This window comes from Rattus norvegicus, chromosome 3 (genome assembly GCF_036323735.1).
Source record: "Rattus norvegicus strain BN/NHsdMcwi chromosome 3, GRCr8, whole genome shotgun sequence".
In the NCBI taxonomy this organism is placed as follows: domain Eukaryota; kingdom Metazoa; phylum Chordata; class Mammalia; order Rodentia; family Muridae; genus Rattus; species Rattus norvegicus.
This window is the reverse complement of record NC_086021.1, coordinates 134793397-134819374: the sequence shown is the minus strand read 5'-3', so window position 1 is coordinate 134819374 and position 25978 is coordinate 134793397. Positions and strand designations below refer to the sequence as shown.

Genomic DNA, 25978 nt, shown 5'->3' with positions numbered 1-25978 from the left:
ATTCTCATTGTGTTTATCTGACATGTTTAATTGTAAGAGCTAAAGGTGAACGGTTGATAGGACCAAACCCTGGCCCCCTTCAGAAGTCTCTGAAGCTTCCTCTTCACTTCTTCTGGTGGCAAAGCTTCTGGATGTCGCTGGCCAGCCCCAGGCAATGCATGATGCGCTTCTTCTCAGCAGCCAGGTCCTCTGCAGAGACCTGGCCTAAGAGCTTCTGAACAAATATATCCTGATCTTTCAGGAAAATGTTCTTATTGACCCCTACACTTGGCACTTCCTCCAGGGACCCAGAAGTGAACTGGAAGTTTACATATCTGTTTCTTTTTAAGCCAGGCCCTTTCTCTTCAATCCATGACAGCAGACTGCAAAGAAAAAAAAATTCCTCATGTTAAGAATCACATTGGTGTGTGTGTGTGTGGGGGGGATCACATTGGTGGTGGTGGGGAATCACATTGGAGGGCTGAAAGATGGCTCAGTGGTTAAGAACATTGACTGCTCTTCCAGTGGTCCTGAGTGGTGGCTCATGACCATCTGTAATGGGATGTGATGCCCTCTTCTGCTGCGTCTGAAGACAGTGACAGTGTACTCATACATAAAATGAACAAATCTTAAAAAGAAGGAAAGGTCACACTGCGCAGAGCTGGAGAGATGTAGGGACGCAGGTCCATGCTTGCTGTACAAGCGTGAGGGCCAGAGTTGAGATCCCACACGAAGCTGTACCTGCCTGGTGGCCCCGTTGTGATCCAGAGCTCAAAAGGCAGAAACAGGACTCCAGGGAAGCTGGCTGTCCAGACGCATGGGATTTGCAAGGTCTGGATTCAGGGAAAGACCCTGTCTCAGTTAATAGAGTAGAATGGTCAAGGAAGAAGATAACAGCCTCAACCTCCAGCTTCCACATGTATGTTCACACATGTAGGTACTCCTGATTTCATGTGACTTCACCTTCCCTGACAGGCTGCCTCTCTGTGGTGGCTCAGCACCACCAGAGCACCCAAAGGCTACAGTGACTTTTCCAGTCTTACTACAGCCAAGCATTTATTTCCTCGTGTCACCTGTTCGCCATTAGGATAGCAATGCCCTCCTGCTGACAGCAAGGCAACTCTGTATCTACTTCAGTTCCCTGACACGACTCACAGCTGTCTCCAAGATACTCCTTTACCTATGTTTCCTCTTCCTATCACCTATCTATCTATCTATCTATCTATCTATCTATCTATCTATCTATCTATCTATCTATCTATCTATCTATCTGAGCTATGATATCTGGCCATAGAAAATACAAAATTCTGCCTAGTTGATTGTGACTTCAAGCAAATATGTCACTGAATATTGGAAGGTAACAAAAAGCTGATCAAACTTTATCCATAAAGTAGCCCCCATGCGTATTTTGCAAAGTTCAAGCTGGGGTACGGGCAAGCCTCGCTCAAGTGTGAGATTCTTGACTGTGAGGTGTGCTACATCATCTACAGTAAATTAAAGGCTAGCCTGGGCTACATATTCACTATTTCTACTTCAATTCTAGATAAAAATAAATTCGATTTATTCCAGTTTTATCTACTTAAGACAACTTCATATATCCTTACAAAAAGCAGGGTGTTGAGGCCACACAGAATACCAATGTGTTTCTCGTGTCTCAGTTTCCTCATAACTGAAAATATCCAATGGTGGTAAAGGCAGAAGCTTCTGTGTGCTACTACTCAAGGGGCTGAGACAGAGGGACTGCCTGAGCCTAGAGTTTGGGATTAGCCTGGACAACACAGTCACATCCTATCTCTATGATAGATGGAAAGATAAGTGAACTAAAGCTTAAATTAATAACTTACATAACTTAATTACTTGCAACTTGCTTTATTTCTATAAGCCATTATCTATGCAATGGCAACTGGACTTACTTGTTCCTTCGCACCTCAGAGGGTACACAGGGTGAAAGACAACATGAACAGCGTTCTCTCTCCACAGAGCAGGCACCCGTCTTTGGTCGGAATGCCTGGCAATGGTCTTTCAGGCTCTCTTCAGAGCCGCCCTCACCAATGCCTGAGGATGTTAAGAAATCTCTCTCTCACTGCTCTTCACGACTCACCCCTTGTTCTGGGTCTCCAGCTGCACGGTCATTTTCATATACTGATCCTCTTTTCGCTCTTCCAAGGTGGCAGAAATAAGAGAAAGCTCCCCGAAGAGGGAGACCAGCCAGGTCAGGCGAGAAATGCCGCTGAACGCAGGGAAGCCAAATCTCTCTTCTTCCAGTGGGCTAGCTGGAAGAAACCACAAACGCTGTGAGAGTCGGGGAAGGAACTGTCTCACAAACATCATACCAGGGAAGCTGCGGAAGGGGCCAGCTGAGAGATAGAAGGAAAGGAGGACCTCCTGCTTCATGGCGCATGTGTGTACGGGGGTCGATGAAAGGATGGAAAGCAAGGTGAGTAAATGGAAGATGTTTCTTTTGTTTTAAAAAAATAGTATTTTAATTAAATTTTTGAAAATTTTCTTTTTTAAAATTCAATATTGTTAGTAAAGTAAGGCAAACAAACAACAGGGGTCAATGTAGCCAGAGAATTGTTCTGTCTGTTTTAGAAAGGGAGCGAGAGTGGGAGGGAGGGAGGGTGGGAGACACACACACACACACACACACACACACACACACACACACACGGGTAGATATGGTGGGAGGAGCTGAGAGAAGTTAGGGGAAGCACAAATTTTTTCTAAGAAAAAAAAGTTTAATGTAGGAGTGCTCTCTGCATGTACATCTGAAGGCCAGAAGAGGGCGCCAGATCTCTTTACAGATGGTCATAAGCCGCCTCGTGGTTGCTGAGAATCAACTCAGGCCTTCTGGAAGAGCAGCCAGTGTTCTTAACCACTGAGCATCCCTCCAGCTCAGAAAAAGAAATGTTTTAAAAATATTTTAGATTTCTCTTTTTAATATACTGAATCCAATATCCATACATGTGAAAATAAATATTCATATATATAAATACTTATATTTTCAATAAATGATTTAAAGACATTTGATAAATGGAAGAACTAAGACATTTTAGCCTTTGAGACTCTGATTCTTGTTAAGTCTTGCCTGTGCAGATGGCAGGAGGAGGATGTTACCATGACAACCAGAAGTATAAAGAAAACATTTAGTCTAATTCCATACCAAGAATGTTGGTCTCGGGAAATGTTTTTATAAAAAGCACACTCCACATGGGAATCTGCATGACAATTCTGTGTGGTTATCACAGCGCTTACCTCTTACCCTCCCAATCTTGAACATACCCTAAGTTTGAGGGACTTCTATCTGTGACATTGTAACCAAATCTACTCTCTGCCTTTGGCGTTCCCACTGAAAATGCCGAGCATGTTCTAAAGCAGCAGCAGGTGAGGAGTAAAAGCAAACAGTTCAGTAGACGGGAACTAAGTGTCCACAGGCTCCTTCTGCGTTCGCCTTTATCTGCTGCAGACGACAAAAGCCTGAGCCACACAGTGAAATCCCAGCCCGGCTCTGTCCCACCTGGGCCACCTTTGTCTAACTACTTGCCTTTCTGGGGTGGTGTTTTACCCATATCACAAGGACAGTGGTAATGATAAACAGGGTCAAAGGCATGTTCTCACAGTTTCTTGCTCAAGTTAATAGTTATACCATTATATAAAACTCTCACGTGATTTTCAAGCCAGAAGACATTCTTACCACTTAGTAATGCCCTTCCACACAGAAGGATCTCCTGTATAAAAGTCCTAGGGTAAGGAAGTACGCTTGAGTGGGGACCAGAGAGAAGTCAATAGAAAGTGACTCCCCTAAGATCTAGATAGCTACCTACAGTTAATACTTAACGAATGACTGGCATAAAAACCCGGATTACTCCAGAGGAATGACTGGTATAGCCAATGTCCTTGTAATTTGGTGAAGGGAGAGACAGTAAATGCTCCCTTTGTTCTGTGTAAGCTGTATGGAAACGGTCCCCTCTCCAAACAGCCACTTCCAGTCCTTTCTGGAAAGTTTCCACCTACAGCATTCTACAAGAAAATAATCTCCGGCTAAGTTGCTTCATCTCATTTCTGCAATGATAAGGACTGAGCCCAGAGCCTGTCTCTCTCTACCCTAAACCCCCTTCCAGCCCTGGTTCAAATATCACCAAGAAAAACTGCCTGAAAGATCAGGACAGAATCGTCCTTGAGATTTATGACTCACCCCTTTTTTTTTTAGCTTGGATTTTTTTTAATTAGAATTTTTATTTATTTACATTCCAAATGGTACCCCCATTCCTGGTTCTTCCCCCCCCCCCATTCCTGAGTTCTTCGCCCCCGCTTCCTCCTCTCCGCTCCTGAAAGGGTCACCTTTTAAGTCAGGTTGTAATTGAATCTCATTAAGGAAAGATAAAAACAGAGTGATGGGCAATCAATCTCCCCGGTCAGCTTGGTCAGAGGTGGAATTACCTGGAGTCACACTTTTGGGTGTGTCTTTAAGGGAGTTAAGAGCTTTAACCTGAGGAAGAGCCATCAGCAAAGTGGCTGAGCCAACAAAGGGCTGAAGTCCTGGGCTGAATAAAAGTGGAGAAGAGAAAACGGAGCTAAGAACCAGCACTCTGCTCACTCTGCTTCTTGACCAATCAAACATCCCGCCACAGGGCTTCTCCATCAACGGTGGACTGTACTATCCCCTCCACAGCACTAAATGAACACTTCCTCAAGCTGCTGAGACAGGCGTTTTGTCCTAACTAGAAAAGTTACAAATATAGATGTTTTTATTGTCCTTGCATGAAATTCTCTAAAGATAATTTAAAAATACTTATTAAAGTGGTCAGTGAACCAAGCCTTAGGTCTAATCCCTTCTTGAAAATTTTCCTTCTTTTTTTATGCACATGGGTATTGTGCCTGTAGGTATGTCTGTGCACCACATAAAGACCCTGTCAGATGACCTGGGACTGGAGCTCTACACAGTTGTAATCCGATGCTGGGAATCACCCCTGAGCAGACCCTTTAATCTCGTCTCTTTGTGGACAGACTGTGTGTACAGCTATGCTGAGGAACTGCGGTCTATGTGGTTCCTGGTCTGCACAAAGCTCTCTTCAATGGCTTCTTGTTTTTCCCCTTCAATAGCTTACTGACTTTCCCAGTTTGATGACCTGAAAGGATACTATAGAAGCAGTGTGAGGAAGACTGCCCAGGTAACAACTCTAATCTGGAGTAGTTTCTGTGCCAGCGATCTTAGTAGAGAAGATGCCCGGTCCTGGGGCCTCCCCTGTGACCACCGTGCCTCACTGACCTGTGAAGCGAAGAGACCCTTTCAGTAGCTCTTTCCCCAACACTTCTCTTCTCAGGAATTCGAATTCCTCCATCAAGAGTTCCACGTGCTCCTCATGCAGGACTCTCCCTATTGGGACAAGCAGAATAAAAGGTGGCCATTACCTGGTATACAGCCAACTCTGTGCTTGGAGGCTATGCCATTCTCCCTCCAGAACAAGATACAGGATGCCACAAACAGTATCCGGAGCACGTGCACGGTCTATGCCACTCTACCCTCACATACCACGCCCGACAGTAATGTGCATAGCTTCCAAACATCTCCAAATCCTTGTGAAAACTCATCTTTCTGGTTAATACTAGCTATCTGTGGGACACATGGAGGTTCTTGTGCTCATAGATAAGGGGAACTAGGAATGTTATCTGCCCAGGATGCTGGAAGCAGACATCGACATGCCTGGTGACCTCGTGCCCAGACCCTTATCATGAGTTTGTCAATCTATAGCACCTATCTTTGTGGAAAGTGTCACATGTAGTCAATCTTTAGAGCCTATCTTTGTGGTTTGGTATAGTCCTATTTTAAGCTTTATTGTACACATGGAATTTTGAGTTAATTATCACTAGGAATTTTTCACTAAATTGTGCAGTGTTTAAATGTGCCAAAAATAAACTACTCCCTCAGGGTCAGACTCTGAAGTCTGAACCAAACCATGTACTCAGTTACGCTGGGCTGAGCTACCTTTTCACCTTCCGTGAATGACTGCGCTGCTGGCCCTGGTGGTCACGGAGACCCCTGCAGTATCACAGTGACTGTGGGATCTTTGGAGTTTTTATTAGCATTTCTTTAGGAACTGGCGACGTTTTATTTGTTTGCCACTTTGGAAAATGAGAATTTCCACAGAGTGCCCTTTTTCAGTCAGGCTGTCTGGTTTGTTCTTCGGTGGTGAAATCCTGTAGATCCGAATGTTAGACTTCGCAGTGATGTCATGTGCAGCCTTCCTTCACAAAGGCTGCCCCTTTGAACATTACTCAGTCCTTCCTCTGACGCATCAAAGTCCTTCACACTTGTCAGTTCTTTTACTTTCCCTGTGCTTTTAATATCACATGAAGAACTGCTGCCATTGAAATGAAGGAGTCGCCTCTTCACTAACTGATGCTGTGACAGTGGATGACCACATGCGAAATACCGTGCTACCTACTGATCAAAACACACTCACAGTGAATCAGCAAACACTCACTATCCGCTCGGAAACTAGGACACAGTACATGGAAACATGGTAAATGCTTGCGAACACTGGTTCTCTCGATGTGAAAAACCACAAATGATAACTGAGCGAGAGTTAGGATTCCATCCCAGCAGCAGGCGTGGCAACAAAGCAGGAAGTGAGCAAGCACATTTTAAATCAAAAACATGAAGTGGAAAGAGGGGTCGGGGAGAACGGGAATAGGGTTAGGAGAAGGCTATACAATCACCAACTTCCAGACTTCTCTCTTAAATCTCTCCAGAAAGAGCCACTATCTGGAAACCAAGTATTCAAATTGGAGCCTAATTCTTATTCAAATCGCTGTAACTGAACTAGGCGAGATTCCTTAGGTAAGACACAAAAGTACAGACGTCAAAAGCCAAACAACACACCAGACATGACAGCAAATTAACATGTGTAACGACTGACAGAATAAAACACCGCCTACAAAATGAATTAAAATTATAAAATACAGATTCAGTATGGGGTACTATCATATGTATATACCCCTACACACACACATCTCTATACACACACATCCCTACACACACGCATGCACACACATACACACACACCAGGAAAAGTGGAAATAGTAATAAAAATTTAAAATTAGGCAATATACATAGAAATGTCTCTAAAGAAGCCATGCAAGTAGCCAGGGACTACAGGGAAAAATGTTCAGCATTTATCATTAAAGAAATGGAAAATATAACCACAAATGAAATATCACCGCATTCCATTTAGGATGGCTATTATAAAAATAAGGCCAAACGATGCTGGCGAGGATGTGAGCTGAAGGAATGGTGACCCCTACAGTAGCATTGCTAGCATGGCTCCTAACTTACTGTCATTATGGAAAATACAGTAGAAGTTCCTCACAGGGTTCAAAATAGACCAGCCATGACCTGCCAATTCTGTTACTACTTGTGCAGTCCACAGAAAATGGATTGTCAAGGAGACAAATCAACTGTGGTGCTTGCCCACAGTTCTTCCGCAGTGAGGCTGAGGTCCTGCAATTCCCACCAGTGGGAGTGAGCCTGGCAAGTATTATGTTAAGCAAAACTGAAATGAGCTGGTACAGACGAGAAAATGGTGATGCCGTCCACCATGTGGAATGTGAGAAGCCAGTCTTACAGAAGGTGGGGGAGGAAGAAAGGAGAAGCCCGTCACTGAATACAATTTTAAAAGAAGGGACATCCGGTGCACCAGTCCAATCTGATGAGTCCCTTGAACTGAGCCATTCCCAGCCTTAGGCTGCGTCCCACGTCCTGTCACCAATCCAGTCTGGTTAGTCCAATAGACTCTTTCCTATCCTTGCCACATCCAGCCTGGTCTAGTCTAGGTCGCATAGCCCATGCTCTGGACCCTAGCCTGCCGGCCGGCTCTCTCTCTAACCCCAGTTCTAAACCAGGTCACACACAACTGTGCACAACTCAGCCTGGTGCGTCCTGGAACCTAACCTGCAGGCCTTGCTTTGGTGGCACAGACGATCTGCCAGTCTGGATACCCTGTTTAGGGGCCAAGATCCCATCCACGCCATCCTCACTCCCAGGCATAGCTTGGGAGCACATCTTGCCTACCAGGCCGAACAGATCCAGCTAATATATTCCATTTGACTGCTTTCTTTCTTTCTTTCTTTCTTTCTTTCTTTCTTTCTTTTTTTTAAGATTTATTTTTATGTGAGTATGTGAGTACACTGTCACTGTAATCAGACACACCAGAATAGGTCACTGGATCCCATTGCAGATGGTTGTGAGCCACCATGTGGTTGCTGGGAATTGAACTCAGGACCTCTGGAAGAACAGTCAGTGCTCTTAACCACTGAGCCATCTCTCCAGCCCCATTTGACTGCTTTCTTATCACTTGCTTTTTTACCAATGCTGTCTTGCTTACCACTGAATTGGAATTATCTCATTCCTCCCGTTCAAAACCAACCCTGAACCTGAAGTATTAACCAAATCCTCATACTTGATATAAAATCACCTGAACTTTGGCACTAACAAAAAAAAAAAACAAAAAAAAACAGTTTCATTCAACAGAGGCAGCCTTGAATCTCATACTAGACACACAGTCAAGGGAAGTCCACATGCCCAGGTCTCACTGGAAAAAAAACAGAATATGAAAGGCTAAGACAGTATGTCCTCCCTGAAAAGCCGGCGGTTCTACAGAAGTTTTCTCTGGTGACAATTACTTAAATGGATCCCAGGGGTTAACATTTTTTTACCTTTATTTTTATTTTCTGGGTACTAGAGCTTTGAGCGCATGTATGTTGTGTGTGTACCACATGTGTGGAGTTCAGAAGAGGATATCAAAAGCCCTGTGACTGGATGGTTATGAGCTGCCACACGGGCTGGGAGCAAACCTAAGTCCTACGGAACGGCAACCATTTCTCTTGACAGCTGAGCCTCTCTCCGGTCACAGGACACAGATGGAAAAGAACAAACAAATGTATACCAGTGATAGAGTTTAAGGAAGACACAAGCAGGGCTGGAGAGGTGGCTCAGTGGCTCAGAGCACTGGCTGCTCTTCCAGAGGATCTGGGTTCAATTCCCACCCACATGGCAGCTTGCAACTGTCTAGACATAATTTTAGTTCTGGGGAATCTGACATCCTCACACAGACATACAGGCAGGAAAACACCAATGCAAATAAAGTAAAAATAAATAAAAAAGAAGCTATCGGCAAACAGTTCAATGAATTTGAAGAGCCTAGCAACAAACACCTGAGTGACAGACAAGGACACAGACGTAAGTCTGAACAAAAGGACAAGAATCAGGATTGAAAATGGGATCCAGTAGAGAATCAGAAATACTGAGGAGAACTCAGTCTAAAATAAAGATAGAATTGGAAAACTTAAAAACCCAATTAGAAAACTCAGGAGAAAGCCTTACAGTAGGATAGGTAAATAGAAGATAGACCATCAGGACCTTGGATTTCTCTAATCTGCTACACAGAGAACAAGAAACTCTCAGATAACAAATGGATATAGCTGCTTGACTTTAGACTTCCACCAGTCTGAGGACGTAAATCTCCCCCTTTTATTTTTCATAAATCACCAACCTCAGCAAACAAAGATCTCTAATCTCCAAACTTTATGAGAACTAAACACAACAGTGTGTTTAAGAGTTTCCTAGCATTTAGTGAATCTTTAATAAATACTTATTAAATTAGTGTAACAAGGAAACTATATAGTATACCTATAAGACAACCAATTACTCCGATGTGGGAACTTTTCCATTAGTAAGCTGTTGCAGGATGTTTGATCACACTGTGAACCCTGAGATTGTGTTATTTACTGGGAAAACCTATTTCTAGTTGTGGTGTGGCTCTGCCTTAACACACACCTAACCTAAGAGCTTTCTGCTCGAATATTGTCAACAGGATTTAAAAAAGTCAACCTTGGTCAAGAGGAGGAACAAGCCTATACAGTCGACAGGAAGTGAACATAGGATTATTATAGAAAAACCATAGAGAGTAAGAGGAAGTCAGGAGGATGGATAGAGAGACACACAGGAAGTAGAAGGGAGGGACATTCAGTTTGTAGGAGATTTTTAGAGAGGATTCATTCTAGGATATCAGCTGAAGAGAATGTCATCTAGGTGCTTTCTCTATGTCTCTGAGCTAGTAGGCTTTTAACCTAGTACCTGGCTTCCAAGTCTTCATTGGTAAAATCCAATGATTGAGATTTTGTTAAAACAAACAAACAAACAAACAAACAAACAAAAACAACAGTAAGTACGTGAGGTACAACTAAAATTCAACATCATGCCACTATGACATGTGGAAACCAGTCCACTGTTTTCATTAGAACAAAGTCAAGAGTCCACAAAGTCCTCTGCACTCTTCTCACCTCACACCTCCCTGTGCATCCACAGCCTGGGGCCTGGGGGAGCTGGGGAACTCAGGACCAAGCAGATGCACATAGGGCGACTTACTGGAAAAGCCTAGAAACTCAAGAGGCAGAGGTGTGGCAAGGCCACACTAGAGTCAGAGAACACTCACCTTTCTGTGCGGCCAGCTCCCACAGCTCCTGGGCCGCCGCAAATGACAGTGTCATGGGGTATTCCACGAGGACATGCTTGCCAGCCTGCAGAAACTGCCTTTGAAAACAAAAGCATGGGGAAAGGACACTTCAGATAAACACTCAGATGCCCTGTAGGGACACGAGTCTGCAAATGCACAAGAGCCCGTGGCAGAGTGTAGCAAACAGCCGAGAGCCTTGCAAAATAAATCTATACCAAGCTTGTCCAGTTATAAGATCATTTCACTATTCATCAATATTTAAACTCTGGGTTTCTTTCTATCACTGGCATAAACGTTATGATCGAAAGCAACTTTGGGATAAAAGGGTTTATTTCACAGGGTCTCACTATATACTCCATGCTGTCCTGGAACTCACAGCTCTGCTTGCCTCTGCCTTCTGAGTGCTGGGATTAAAGGCATGCATTACCACATCCAGCCCCAGACAGAATTTTTTTTTGTTAGTACACTGCAGTTGTCTTCAGACACACCACAAGAGGGCACCGGATCCCATTACAGATGGTTGTGAGCCACCATGTGGTTGCTGGGAATAGAACCTAGGACCTCTGGAGAAGAAGTCAGTGCTCTTAACAGCGAAGCCATCTCTCAGGAAACCTACCGTATATAGTCTTCATGGCTGGAACTCTCACTGCAAATATAGGCGACATCAATCTCTTGGCTTCGGAGAGCATCTTCCAAAGAAATCTGCCGTACTTCATCAAGGCTCCCAAGCTCTCGTCTGTTTCAGAATAACAAGCAGTCTTAAAAGTAGACAGACCTTATATTAAATGAACTGTACTCTTCTCCTCCCCTCCCAACAATGCCCAAGGATGAGCTTTTAGAAAGTAAGAAATCAGTTTTCTCCTTTCTATTTCCTGGGTATTTTCCATTGTAGAGGAAGGAAAGCAAGAGGCATTACGGTTGAATTCAGGAGACCTGGAATAGAAGCCAACATGGCCACTAATACTCTATAGAAACCAGAACTCTCCCAAGTTACTTCTCTAAAATAAAAAGAACCAGATCCTAGTACTTCATGCAAAAGGGTTTTTGCGGTCATTTCCTACTAAGCTCCTGATGAAATACTGTGACCACCACATGAGGCCAAACCTCACACTCACACTACCCTGGTATAAACTACCATATACTCCAAACTCCTTCACATTCAAGGCTTAGCGACCATCAGGAGAAAAACAAGCATCCCTCCTCTATTACAACCAGCCCAGAGAGGCCACAATTGCCACAGCTGAGCAGTGGGACTATCGCTATGACAGAGAACAGGGTAGTGAAAGAGCGAGAGCCAGGCCATCCTGTACCAGGCCCCAGTGCAAAAGCTCTGAGGAGTGAGTGGTCCTGGAAGGACAGAGCAACACGGGACCAACAACAGCAACTTCAGCCAAGCCGGAATCTGCAAGCTACCCACTGCACACTGCTAGATTTGACCAACACTTCTTGTTTGCCTACTGTGTGCTGCACTGTGGGAGGAAACACGAACGAAGGATGAGCTCACATTCTGACAGAGCATGGAGACACACATACATAGGCAGCAGCACCGCCACCAACAAAAAGACTAAGTGGGAGAGGAATGGATACAGAAAATGTGGTACATCTACACAATGGAATACTACTCAGCTATCAAAAACAATGACTTTACAAAATTCATAGGCAAATGGATGGAACTGGAAAATATCATCCTAAGTGAGGTAACCCAATCACAGAAAAACACACATGGTATGCACTCATTGATAAGTGGATATTAGCCCAAATGCTCGAATTACCGTAGATGCACAGAACACATGAAACTCAAGAAGGATGACCAAAATGTGAATGTGAATGCTTCACTCCTTCTTTAAAAGGGGAACAAGAAGGGCTGGAGAGATGGCTCAGCGGTTAAGAGCACCTGACTGCTCTTCCAGAGGTCATGAGTTCAATTCCCAGCAACCACATGGTGGCTCACAACCATCTGTAAAGAGATCTGGTGCCCTCTTCTGGTGTATAAATAAATCTAAGAAAAACAATAAAAAAAAGGGGGGGGGGGGACACAAGAATACCCTTGGGAGGGAATAGGGAAGCAAAGTGTAGAACAGAGGCAGAAGGAATACCCATTCAGAGCCTGCCCCACATGTGGCCCATACATATACAGCCACCAAACTAGATAAGATGGATGAAGCAAAGAAGTACAGACTGACAGGAGCCGGATGTAGATCGCTCCTGAGAGACACAGCCAGAATACAGCAAATACAGAGGCGAATGCCAGCAGCAAACCACTGAACTGAGAACAGGACCCCCGTTGAAGGAATCAGAGAAAGAACTGGAAGAGCTTGAAGGGGCTCGAGACCCCTTATGAACAACAATGCCAAGCAACCAGAGCTTCCAGGGACTAAGCCACTACCTAAAGACTATACATGGACTGACCCTGGACTCTGACCTCATAGGTAGCAATGAATATCCTAGTAAGAGCACCAGTGGAAGGGGAAGCCCTTGGTCTGCTAAGACTGAACCCCCAGTGAACGTGATTGTTGGGGGGAGGGCGGTAATGGGGGGAGGATGGAGAGGGGAACACCCGTATAGAAAGGGAAGGGGAGGGGCTAGGGGGATGTTGGCCCGGAAACCGGGAAAGGGAATAACAATTGAAATATAAATAAGAAATACCCAATTTAATAAAGATGGAGAAAAAAAGACTAAGTGGGAATTATGAGGGAACATGGACGGCAGACTGGGGAAGCAGAGGAACACATCTAGTCTAGGGTTTCAAGACAGGCTTTCTAGGGAAGAAAGAACCCAGAGAGGAGATATAACAAGAGTACAATAGCAGGATGCAGTAGAGTGGGGCTTCCAGGGGCCATCTTCCCTGTGATCTAGGGGTGTGAGGAGTTCTCAAGGCGTGCACTGTAGTGGCTGGCTAGGGCTTAAGAAAAAGATACCCCCTCAGCCAAGTGTCCGCTGAGGTGTGCTGGGTAATAACTATCAGATCTCCCTGTTGCATGCAGCCCCTACCTTCCTACCTTGAATCTGACAAGGAAAGAAAAGCCTAAGAGTCTAGCACATACCATTTTCTCTGATGCCAAGTCAGTCAAACCGGGAGAGTGTGGTCCTCATACTAAATATGAACCATATGAATAACAGCGGTTATTCGTGATTTGTGAAAATATTTCTGTTTGGGTGTGATGACACACGCCTTAAATTCCAGCACTTGGGAGGAAGAGGCAGGTGGATCTCTGTGAGTTCAAGGCCACACTGGCCTACATAGTGAGTTCCAGGACAGCCAGGACTTCATAGAGAAACACCGTCTTAAAAAAAAAATTATCGGGCTGGAGAGATGGCTCAGCGGTTAAGAGCACCCGACTGCTCTTCCAGAGGTCATGAGTTCAATTCCCAGCAACCACATGGTGCCTCACAACCATCTGTAAAGAGATCTGATGCCCCCTTCTGGTGTATCTGAAGACAGCTACAGTGTACTTATATATAATAAATAAAATAAATCTTTAAAAAAAAAGAATTATCTGATGTTCTTCTGGAGCAACTGGAAATAGAGATCTGCCTGAACTGTCACTGCCCCGCCATCATACTCCTCCGTACCTGTGTCTACTTCATAATTAACCTGACACTGCAGATGCTTAGCTGATGAGTAGGTAGGAGCAGACCTGACCATGAAGCAAGAAAGGAGGAAGAGGATTAAATTTAGTTTCCATTGAGTTTAGTGGGGAAAAAATCCACACAGAAAAGTGCCATAAAAGCCCAAAGGGACTTAGAGCAAGGGACGCAGGGAGATGGAAAGTTAAGGGGGGAGAAAAGCAAGTAAAACAAATTTTGCTTAAAAAAAATCATAGTGAGACCTAATAATTTGCATATTAACTACATTTTAATTTTTAAATAAAAAGAAAGTTCAGGCCCACCTGAAAAGAACACTTGTCTTTACATGTAATTTTGGGTTTTCTGGTTGCTAAGATTGCTGAATCTTTCTATGTCTCTGAGGTTTTCTCATCTGGAACTGGGGTTGGCAATAGTGCTGAGAATGGTATGAGGAATATAAGGTATGAAGCCCCATGACTGTTCTGAATGACAGAATGACTGAATGACGCGCCTAGACTTCCTTCAGGCCAGACATACCCCCCACTCACTGTGCACATTCTGTAGTAACCACCACGCTCATTTCATGCTCCGTGTGCGGTCTGCACTGGGCATCACTCCCTGGGCGTGCAGCAACAAGGCCCCTGACTTTAGCTCCCAGTCCTCTCCAAACTGGAGGGTTCCCAGGGCCCACTCTGCATGGTTCTCTGGAGACACTGGCATGCCCTGTGGGGTTACCACTGCGATTCCCACGAATCACAGAGCACAAGCCAAGTGGCCTTACCTGGACACAAATCCAATCAGGTTCAGGAATGCTGCAGAGCGTGGATCCTTCAAGTCCCTCAGCCTCACCGAGCCAGCTCTGCCAACACCAACCACTACCACTCCAAATTTCCTCTTTGGCTGAAATATCAAAGACCAGTGTGGGGTTTGAAAACAGTCCAGCTATGTGATAGAGTGCATCAAAACAGAGGGCCAGGTTGGGCTCTGAGCAAGGGAAGCTGGCAATCCCAGACATATGAGAAACCCCAGAAACCAGGTCTCAGACTCCAGAGAACCAGACCCAAAGCAAAGTGGGAAAGGGCTCTGCCCATCAGTCTGTGTGGAAGGCCTTCTGCCCATTTGGCTCTATCTGTAACCACTTTTCCATAGACTTCTGCTATATGTCACACCCAACCCGATAGGGTGCCTCCACCCTATCTGACCCCAGGCTCTAGAGACAAGGGCACTAATCAGCTGGGAGTCCTAAGAGGCTGACAGACCAGGACAAGCAGGAACACGTACGTCTCTTTATTCAGACTGAAGACCCGTGTTGTTTTAAGTCTTTACCATGGCTGAGTTCTTCTCTGGTACCTTAAGCAGTACTTTTAAATATACTACTAGAGGACAGATGTAAATAAATTATAGTGAAAAAAAGTCCATTTTAAAAGTTATATAACTACAACACATACTCCAAATACAGAAGCTACTGCCACGTCCATTAAACCCAGCTCCATTTATGTGCATGCATACATACATATATAAAGCAATTATAATTATGAAAGAGAGACTATGAATTTAGAGGCAGGGATGTAAGCCACTGCATGGTCTGCAGTGGAGAAGAAAGACCTGCTCAGACAGATCTACCTGATCACCACAGCTCTGGGGGCAACTGAGCTTCTGGTTGGTGGCTAGAGTGGGTGGCCCAGGAAGTCACAGGAAAACATCCAAGAAGTGACCAGGGCAGAATGCCATATCATGAAGAAACTTCCAGAAGAATATGCCCCATAGTAATTTAGCTTTTTGTGATTATAGCATACATTTGAAGTAACCAACATATCTGAACCCTGCCCGTTCCAGTCCACACCCTGCTGCATGGACTAACTTAAGGGAGGTGGACCTGGATAAGAGCCCAGGAGGTCCTAATGCCTCCTCTATCTCCCAGAGCCATGTGCATATCAGTAACCTAGGGAGGAAAAGTTTGCTTGGGCTAATGTTTCTAAACTCTTCGGGGTGTGTAGGGAGCGGGCAGAGGCTATCTTAAGTGGGTGATTGTTAGTCGGCCTTATTGCATGGGCCTGGAGGGCAAACCCACCATGCCAGGAGCACACAGCAGAGGAAGACCCCTTACTCCATGGCTAGGAACTGAAAGGGAGAGGGAGGGGCAGCGTAGCAGGCACAGATAAGACTCAAGAGAGATAATGTTTCCTCCATCACCCACAGCCATGAGCAAGTAGGCAAGGTAGCTTAGGGGAAATGTTTTTGAAAAATCTTGAGAGGGAAATGGCAGCAGAGGTGTCCCTGCAGGCAACTCACCTCGGCATCCATCTCGGTCTCTTCAGTCAGTGTCCGTGAAGACAGACAGAGGTTCAGGATCTTGGGGCACTGGCACAAACTCTCTATGGATATGGCTTTCACTTAGCTTTCGATGTCAACAGCGCAAGAGGGAACTAGGAAGAGGGAACTGTCGTGTGATAGGCAGATAAATGTGATGCACAGACATCTACACACCCCAAAAGGGAGCCCTGGACACACAAAGTACAACTGTACCAAAGTCCACTTCGGTGACCCAGCAAATATTTAATTGGGTCGCTTAAAATTCACAAACAGGAGTATAGGTGAGGAGTTAATTAATTAGAAGGAGCAGAGGTAATCAATAACATAGGTGCAGCCTCCACACACACAGCTTGCAGTGGACCATTGAGTCCAGTTTTTTTTTTTTTTTTTTTTTTTGCACTGTGGCTGATCACAAACTATTTTCTTTTTTTTTCCCACAGCTGGGTGGGGCCCTCAAGAATATTTCAAAGTTCCTGTTTTCTCCCACATTAACATTTTGTTTGCCTCGTGACCCTTTTCTTCCCTCTTGTAGGAAATGCTGCAATTTGGAGAACATGCCTTAGAATAGGAACATCAGCTGAGGCCCCTAGATCAGATTTGCCTTGGCCATGTTGTAGGGCATTTTCTTCGTTGCTAATTGCTACTGGCAGTCCACACTGGTCAGTGCCAACCCTGTGTAGGTAGGCACAGGCTGTCTAAGAAAGGTAACTACTAGGCCTTGTGGTGCAGGACGTTAATCCCAGCATTTGGAAGGCAGAGGCAGGTGATCTAGGAGTTCTAGGACAGCCTGGTCTACAGAGAAGCCAGGGCTACACAGAGAAACCCTGTTTTGAAAAAGCAAAACAAAAGAGAAAGAATGGGGGTGGGGAGAAAAGGAAAGCAACTGAGTAAGTCAGAGGAAGCAAGCCAGAGGAAGCAAGCCAGAGGAAGCAAGCCAGAGGAAGGAAACCAGGAAACTGCCTTCCCCAGCCTCTGCTGTAGTTCCTGGCTCCAGGCTTCTTCAGCCTCTGCGTTCCTGACCTTACTTCCTTTGATAGACTGTGAAGGGACTCTAGCCAGCCCATGCATAGCAAACCTCTGACAAACGGTGCCCTTCTACCCAATCCCCTCTGCCTTGCTACATTCCTGAAGCTAGCCCACACAGTCTGTTTCCTAAATGGCCACTTCCTCCTCCTGAGACTGACTCCCAAGGTCCAGCAATCAAAATATCAAAGTCAAACAATCAAAAGCCTCCTTTGGCTCACCTAATTAACATGCCCAGTTAAAATAAGACATCTCCATCTGATGGTGCTTAATCCAGTGCTGGAGAGGCAGAGGCAGGCAGATATCTGTGAGTTTGAGTCCAGCCTGGTCTACAGAGTTCCAGGACAGCCAAAGAAACCCTGACTCAAAAAAAACCAAAAACAAAAATCGAAACAATCAAACAAAAACAAAACAAAACAACAAAAATTAGACACCTCATCCTAACACAGGGTTTCCTCCTTTACCTTTGTTTTCTGTCTCTCTCCAGAGGCAACTCTTGGTTCCCCTCCAGAACAAAACCCCCTGTCCCCTTCTCCCTACACTTCCCCTTCTCCCTTGTCCTCTTTCTCTTGTCTTTCTCTCTTATTCCCGGCTCTCTCTGTTCCTCTGGGGCAAATAACACTGCTTTGTGCTGAGAACTTGGTCTTGGAGGTCCTGAACTGTTACAGACTATAACATGTAAGGCAAATAAACCCTTTCCTTCTCCAAGCTGCTCCTGGCTAGTTTTATTACAACTGAAAATCGTACTAGGACAGCTATCCTATGTGGCCCTAATTTTCTCTACCCCCCCCCCTTTTTTTTTTCGGAGCTGGGGACCAAACTCAGGGCCTTGCGCTCGCTAAGCAAGCGCTCTACCGCTGAGCTAAATCCCTAACCCCTTCTCTACCCCTTTTATCATCAGTCCCTGTCCCCCAAAGGCCACCACCACTGTTGCCCTCCAGGAATGGCACACAGGCTGGGATTTTCTCTACACCTGCTGGTGAGCATCTTCCTTGGGATTCCATCCTGCCTGTGTATCTTAGAGATGAGCATTTCTAAATATTCATGGTCCATTACTGTCCTGGATAAGCAGCTAAAGACATGTCTCTACAGAAATGATGCACAGAAGTTCCACAACTTCTAGCTCAGAGATTATGGGTTTTATGTAGATTTCTGTTATAGACATAAGCAAAGCATAGCATTCCTCCCTCATAGCTGACTTCCCACAGGACCTGAATTTTCTTTCTTTCTAATTTTTTAAAAATATTTTTAAAAATTTATTTATTCTTTTATGTTAAGAGTACACTATTGCTGTCCTCAGACACACCAGAAGAGGGGCATCAGATCCCATTACAAATTGTTGTGAGCCACCATGTGGTTGCTGCGAATTGAACTCAGGACCTTTGGAGGAGAAGTCAATGCTCTTACTGGCCTAAATGTAAAGTCCAGGCTTGAGTTCCTCCTGCCTCTGCCTCCTTCAGCAAATCCTACCAGCATGTGCCACCATAACTGGCCTGAATTTTCTATATAAAGGAATTGTTAGGCAGTCTTTTCGGATATTCTACATTAAAGCAAAAGGAAAAACCAGATAAGCAGAGGGTAGGAAAAGTAAGAGAAATAGAAACAGAAAAAGAAAGTTATATAACAGCAGCATCAAACTTCAACAGACTCTTCGGCTGGCCTGCTAAGTGTGTATCCTGGGTTCCAGGTGCTGACACAGAACTCCTAGAGCAGAGGGGAGCGATGGAATGATGTCTTCCACCAGGATCTTAGATTGAGCACCTGCGATCAGGAGCCAGCCTTGGGGAAACATGAGGATTGTGAGGGGAATCCTGCAAAGATGAGCTGGTTTTGTTCACTGTTTAGACCCCGAGATACATTTACTTTACCAGGACAGGTGGGTAACCATAGGTGACGAGAATGAGCATAAAGGCCCCTCCATCTCCTGCCTCTGTGTACCCAAGGGGCTGAGAAGGGAGGAAAGGGTGTTCTGAGGCACTCTTACCATTGCCCTGGCCCTGGGGTCTCATCCTCTCGGGGTAAGTGAAGAATTATATGTAACACTGAAATAACAGCTCCCATACAAACAGAGACTCTGAGGTTGGAGAAGTGCCTCAGCAGTTAAGAGCACTGACTGCATTCCCAGTGCCCGCATGTGGCTGACAACTGCTGTAACTCCAGTTCCAAGGGGTCAACCATATGGTGGCTCATAACTGACTTAATAGGACCCAGTGATGCCCTCTTCTGATGTGTCTGAAGAGAACAACAGTGTACTTATATAAAGTGTACTTATATAAAATAAATCCTTAAAAAAAAAGAAAAGAAAAAATGTTCAGTGACTTTTGTCTTGGGATCAGGACAGAATTCCCAATGTGCCTTTGCAAACTAGTGATCTCAGAATAGATGATTATAAAATCAAAATACCTATCAAGTCTAAACAGCACTGAAGATGTTCTCTGTATCAAATTTCAGCAAAGCATGAAACAGGCAAAAATAAATAAACACGTCTACCTCATTAGTAACAAGTAATAGGGTTCATAAGGTAAAATTAAATGCATATCAAAGAGTTATTGTTTTTTGTGATTCGAGACAAAGTTTCTCTGTGTCACCCTGGCTGTCCTGTAACTCTGAGGTCTGCCGGCCTCTTAGCTGGGATTAAAGGTGTGCACTACCACTGCCCAGCTGAAATTATAATTCTTTAAGAATCCATTCCTTGGGGCTGGGGATTTAGCTCAGTGGTAGAGCGCTTACCTAGGAAGCGCAAGGCCCTGGGTTCGGTCCCCAGCTCCGAAAAAAAGAACCACAAAAAAAAAAAAAAAAAAAAAAGAATCTATCCCTTGATTCTTTTCAGTGAATGACTTATCCTCAGATCTATTTTTATATACGTAACACGGAGCAATGCAAATATCTCGTGCGAAAAGGGCCGCTGTCTGATTTTACCATTGAAGACCAGGGAGCCAGATGCCAGGGTAAAGCCTGCTAGCTCAGAGAGGCAGAGAAAGCACCTAGCTGACCATCCTCCTCAGGCCAGAAGCAATGCCCCTCCCTCACACCTTCTCAAAAAACCCCTTCAAACTTAATGTCCCTTCCTTCTACGTCCTGTGTCTCTGTATCCACCCTCCTGACTCCCTCTTTATGTTTTTTTTTTAAACAATTTTCTTTTTTTAATTTATTTTAAGATTTTATTTATTCATTTTATATATGACGAGTACACTGTCACTGTCTTCAGACACACCAGAAGAGTGCATCGGATCTCGTTACAGATGGTTGTGAGCCACCATGTGGTTGCTGGGATTTGAACTCATGACCTCTGGAAGAGCAGTCAGTGCTCTTAACCGCTGAGCCATCTCTCCAGCCCCCGCTGAGCCATCTCTCCAGCCCTATGTTTTTTATCTTAACAATTCTATGTTCACTTCCTGTCAACTGGTTGCTTGTTCCTCTTCTTGACCTCTGGTTGATTTTATTTAATCTTGCTTACAGTATTTATGCGGTCAGCTCTTGGATTAAAGGTGTGTGTTAAGGCTGAGCCATACAGCTAGAAACAGGTTTTTGCAATAACTAACACAATCTCTCTGAGTTCACACTGTGTTCAAACATCCTGCAACAGGCTTGGCTTAGATGGCTCCTCTAGTGCTGACACACTGTTCTGTAATTCTCTTGACTCAGTTGCAAGTGTTTGGCTTGGTCTGGTTAACTGGGAGTTCTTAGCATCTCCTCTGTTCCTAGGGGGACAGATAGATACATGAAAACGAGGCTGAGGCTCAACTCGTCAAAGCCAAGAAGCTAGTGGCCTCCAGGGCCTAAGTGCATAAATACAAAAAGGGCACAATGCCTTCGCTCTTACCTCAGCCATCCAACTCCCCAGGAATAGCTCCTCCTCAGTCTTCCACACCAGCCCCTCTCATCTGATTCAGGGCCTATTTGCTAGTCCATCTTCATTTCAAAGGGCCTACTTTCTACAGTAGAGTTAAGGATGGAATCCTGTCCGGGGTTGGGGATTTAGCTCAGTGGTAGAGCGCTTGCCTAGGAAGCGCAAGGCCCTGGGTTCGGTCCCCAGCTCCGAAAAAAAGAACCAAAAAAAAAAAAAAAAAAAAAAGGATGGAATCCTGTCATTGCCAGGTAAGTAGATGGAAAAGAGGATCCTCATGTTACGTGAGAAGACTTAAATCTCTCATCCTTTCCATGTGTAATCTAGATTTATTGATACATACATCTATTAGATGAGGTAATATCAGCCAGTCACCCTGTGAAGAGCTCTTGGTGCAGCTTTTTAGAAATTTGGCAAGAATTTGACTTTGGACTAGGACAAGGAAGTAGGCTCAAGATCTTGATCCCCTTGTAAGACCCTGAATACCAAGGGACTTTGTTTATTGCCCTGTTTGCTCCTTGACCTAGAACTGACTTCATTCTTAATGGTATGAACGCAGACAGAAAAAAATAAACCCACTTCAGCCTCAGCTCTGGCTGGAGTTTTTCTTTTCAATCCTCACACCCTCCCTGGAGACCCCATTGAATGACTGAGCTGGCTTGGCCATTACCCTTACTGAGTAATGGAGGTCTCAATATATATTTAAAATATATTCACTGTAGCTTAAAATAGAAGAGCATATCTATATTTAAGAGAGCTGGTAACTGAAATAACTTTTTATTCCAAAAAGCTGATTTGAATGAATCCAGATATTCTGGGGTCCCATACATGTTCCTATTTTATTTTATTTTATTTTATTTTATTTTATTTTATTTTGTCTTGTATTGTTTTGTAAGACAGGATTTCTTTGTATTGCCCTGGTTGTCCTGGAACTCCCTTTGTAGTTCAGGCTGGCCTCAAACGAGATCTGCCCTGCCTTTCCCTCTGAGTGCTGGGATTAAAGGTATGCTCCACCACGCCCAGCTCAGCATCCACATTCTTAGGCTTGTTCCAAGTCATGATCTCACCTCCCTGTGCTACAACTACTTGGTGTGATAGCATAGGAAGCCATGAGCCTCTTGAACCAGTAGGAACCTGCTGACCCTAGCAAGCAATACTTCAAAAACGAGGGACCAAAAGAACGGAAACTTCTAATCAAGCAAAATACCCATGCATCTAGCTTTGGTTTCTAACATTAAAACTGTAATAATTACATGTTTTTGGAGCTCCCCAGTTAAGGACAGGGGATATTGCTCAGTGGTTAAAGAATATGCTAACATCCACAACTGCAAGACCTACAGGTAAAACATGTTTTCTTTAATAACAGCTGCGACACGAGAGATGGTACTGGACAGGCTCAGCAGTTAAGAGCACTTGCTGTTCTTAGGATCAGAAATTCAGTTTCCAGCACCCCTGGTAGTTTACAAATGTTTGTAATAACAACTGCAGGGGATTTGACACCTTGTTTTGTTATCCTCAGGCAAATACATATATAAACACACATACACATGCACTCACGCATGCACACACACATATACACAAATAATGTTTTTAAAAAATTTTTATTTATGGATTGGAGAGATGGCTCAGTGGTTAAGAGCACTGCCTGCTCTTCCAGAGGACCTGAGTTCAATTCCCAGCAACCACATGGTGGCTCACAACCATCTGTAATGGGATCCAATGCCATCTTCTGGTGTGACTGAAGACAGCTATAGTGTACTCATATTCATTAAATAAATCTTGAAAAAATATTTTATTTACATTGGTGTTCTGCTTCCATGTATATCTGTGTGAAGGTGTTATGTCCCCTGGACCTGGAATTATAGACAGTTGTGAACTGCCACGTGAGTGCTGAGATTTGAACCCAGGTCCTTTGGAAGAGCAGCCAGTTCTCTTAACTGCTGAGCCATCTCCCCAGCCTTAATATTATACTCTTTAAAAAGCGAACAGATACCACATGCTTAGCCTATCTTTGAGAAGTCCCATACTGCAGGGGCAGAGAGACAATGGCTCCTTTGGCAACGGTGTTTGGCCAATACAGAGTCACTGAACAACAGTGAAGAAAGGAGGACAGGACCTGCGCAACTCTCTGAACAGTTCATCAACAAAGCTGCATTTGGCTACAGTTGCTACAGCCTTGAAGGAGGCATGGGAGGGCTCAGGCTACTCTGGCATGCCCCAGCCTTGGTCTGAGAGCCCCCTAGGCCTTCAGAGCAGCGTGGAGCTCACTGATTTCTTCAACTCTGCCCATTTCTCTACAATGAAGGCCAACAACAATTCCTCCTTTCAGGATTTGTGTGTGAATTTTGTTTTTGAGGTAGGATTTCACTTTGTAACCTAGGGTGGCATGAAATACACTCTGCAGCCTAGGCTGACCTCACACTCCCAGCAACTCTCCTGCCTCAGTCTTGGTTTATAACAAGACCTATGGAGTAAAATACAATAGCTATACAGAAAAGTATTAGATTATATACATCTAAATAGTGACAATAATTATGTCTCTGGGTCATGAAAGTATCAGCAAAATTTCTTAGTTCTAAAAGTTCAAGTATAGCTAGCCACACATATTTCTTAGTTTTCTAGCTATCAGAAGCTCCTTGATAGTGCTTTGCCTACCATTTGACTTCAGTATGTGATATTCTGGAATGTAGAATGGAAGAAAGGGATCTGTATATTTATTAACGCAATCTATTACAATAAAAATGATCTTTAGTATTCTAGTTCAATAAGAACTTAAACTGTTCAATAAGAAAAATTAAAAAAATACTTGGAAGTAATATGATAGAAATTTCATTATGGGGGGGGGGCTTTCCAGTACAGTACAGTTTGCATTGTACACTGTGAGTGCTAATATTTATTAAGTCTTATGTTGAACATACTGTGGCCTTACATAACCATCCTACCAAACAAGCATTATCTTTACCCTCACTTTTACAAATGAGGAAACTGAGGCACCAAGAGGTTAGCTACTGTACCCCAAATCCAATAACAGCTCCAAGATGGAAAACTGGCATTATATAGCATTAAGTAGAAAAATATCTGGATCCACCGCTGCATGCGAATAACAGGTTTTGTTGTGTAGCCCTGCTGACCTGGAACTCTGTATACCAGACTGGCCTCAACACAGAGGCCTGCCTGCCTCTGCTTCCTAAATGCTGGAATTAAAGGTGTACCGCACCACCACTGGGCTCTTAATTTTTTTTTTTTTTAAGTAGGAGCAAAACTCAGACTTATTTCTGATTTCTTAAGATAGCATGCAACTTAGAATTCAACCTTCACACGGTCTTGCAACACCTTTTTTCTTTCAGTTTTCAAAGAATAAAGTACAGTTAGGAGAGGTTATAAAAGACACTCCAGATGCAAACCCTCAACTGTCAGAGTTCAAAGTTCTCATTCTGGATTGGACACTGTCAAATCGGGGGCTCAGTCCCCCCCCCCCCGCCCAAATCAGTGCATGATGCACCTTTCAGTCTCATCTACAAGGCCCGAAACCATCGGCATTTTTTTTTCTTTTTTTCGGAGCTGGGGACCGAACCCATGGCCTTGAGCTTGCTAGGCAAGCGCTCTACCACTGAGCTAAATCCCCAACCCCCCATCGGCACTTTTAAAAAGAGGTGGAGATTTCATTTCTTTACAGTCTTTACTCAGGAAAGCCTGCTTCCTAAGGGGAGCCTCCGGCCCTCTGCTGTCCGGCCTGCAGAGAGAAGCTGGCTCCTAGGGCGCTCCTGAAAGGGTGGCACGGGGCTCCCGGTCAGCCTCGGCCTCCCGCCTCAGTACGTCCAGACCGAACGCCCAACCCCGTTCCCTTCCGGGTCAGAGCTCACCTCACGAGCGGTCCACCACCGCCTGCTCCAGCTGTCCCACAGTGCAGTATACTCTCCACTACGTGTAGCGGCCCGAGCGCTGCTGGGATCCGATTGGCTGCCCAACTGATGGGCGGGGCTTTAGCCAAGCAATTCTGCGTCCAGCTGCCAACGCAGCCAGGGGATTGGGGAGGATTAATAGCTGCAGTGGGGCCAGTGGAAGTTGCAGTGTTTTTGTTTTTTGCAGTGTTTGATGTGGTGTCGCTACATCGTCAGCTTCCTCTGCGCCATATTGTAACTTTTTTTTTTTTTTTTTTAGTTTTATGGTTCAAACATAATGGATCTGACACAAAAGCTTGTTTCTCTAAGGAGCGGAGCTTCCAGAAAACCAGTGTTTGACTCCCTGCCTTCAGGGCTAGGAAACAGCATTTCCCCAGGAACAGCCTGGTCTCTCCCTGGGAATGGGAAAGAAGCCCTGGGAGGAGAATCAAGAGTGCTCTGCGGGGGAGAAAGTGTATCACTTAATTAAAGGGTAATGGAGAAAAGTAAAGGAGGATTGAAGGACACTTTGATCTTTAGGGCTTGAGTCTGTTCTAAGATGACTAACATTTCCCCCTTGTTTTACCCCATGACAAGATTGATGAAGGGGTTGGTGGTGACGAAAAATCCTCTTTGTTTCTCATGAGATAAATGTCTTCACTCCAGACAGGGCATGGAGCACAATTACAAGCATAGCTGGGAGTCTGACCACTTCTTACCTAGTTTCCATCATCTGCCATCTGAGAAGTCAGAATTGACCCCTCTTGGATCACCCTGTAATCTTCCACCCATTTAGCAGCCAGAGTGACCTTAAACATAATAGTAACCATGGGTATGATAGTACAGACATGTAC

The 25978-nt window shown here is 44.5% G+C and overlaps 1 protein-coding gene and 1 long non-coding RNA gene across 4 annotated transcripts; one reads left to right on the top strand and one right to left on the bottom strand.

Annotated features, from left to right (window-relative positions):
• Positions 1 to 7: 7 nt before the first annotated feature.
• Blvra (biliverdin reductase A) lies at positions 8 to 25978 on the bottom strand. Of its 3 annotated transcripts, none has more exons than XM_006234894.5 (8): positions 25107 to 25978; positions 16353 to 16500; positions 14842 to 14960; positions 11110 to 11229; positions 10473 to 10570; positions 5249 to 5356; positions 2081 to 2252; positions 8 to 362 (listed from the first exon to the last, which is right to left on the bottom strand). In XM_006234894.5, the coding sequence occupies exons 2-8, from the start codon at positions 16362 to 16364 to the stop codon at positions 104 to 106; spliced, it is 888 nt and encodes a 295-aa protein (XP_006234956.1). In that variant the 5' UTR covers positions 16365 to 16500; positions 25107 to 25978; the 3' UTR covers positions 8 to 103. The 3 variants fall into 3 exon arrangements, with proteins under 3 accessions (XP_006234956.1, XP_006234957.1, NP_446302.2); XM_006234895.5 differs by having other exon boundaries at positions 16353 to 16486; NM_053850.2 differs by lacking the exon at positions 25107 to 25978 and having other exon boundaries at positions 10 to 362; positions 16353 to 16465.
• Positions 2249 to 10941, top strand: LOC134486146 (uncharacterized). Its single transcript, XR_010064883.1, has 2 exons — positions 2249 to 2416; positions 4864 to 10941. It is a non-coding gene; the product is annotated as an uncharacterized LOC134486146 (long non-coding RNA).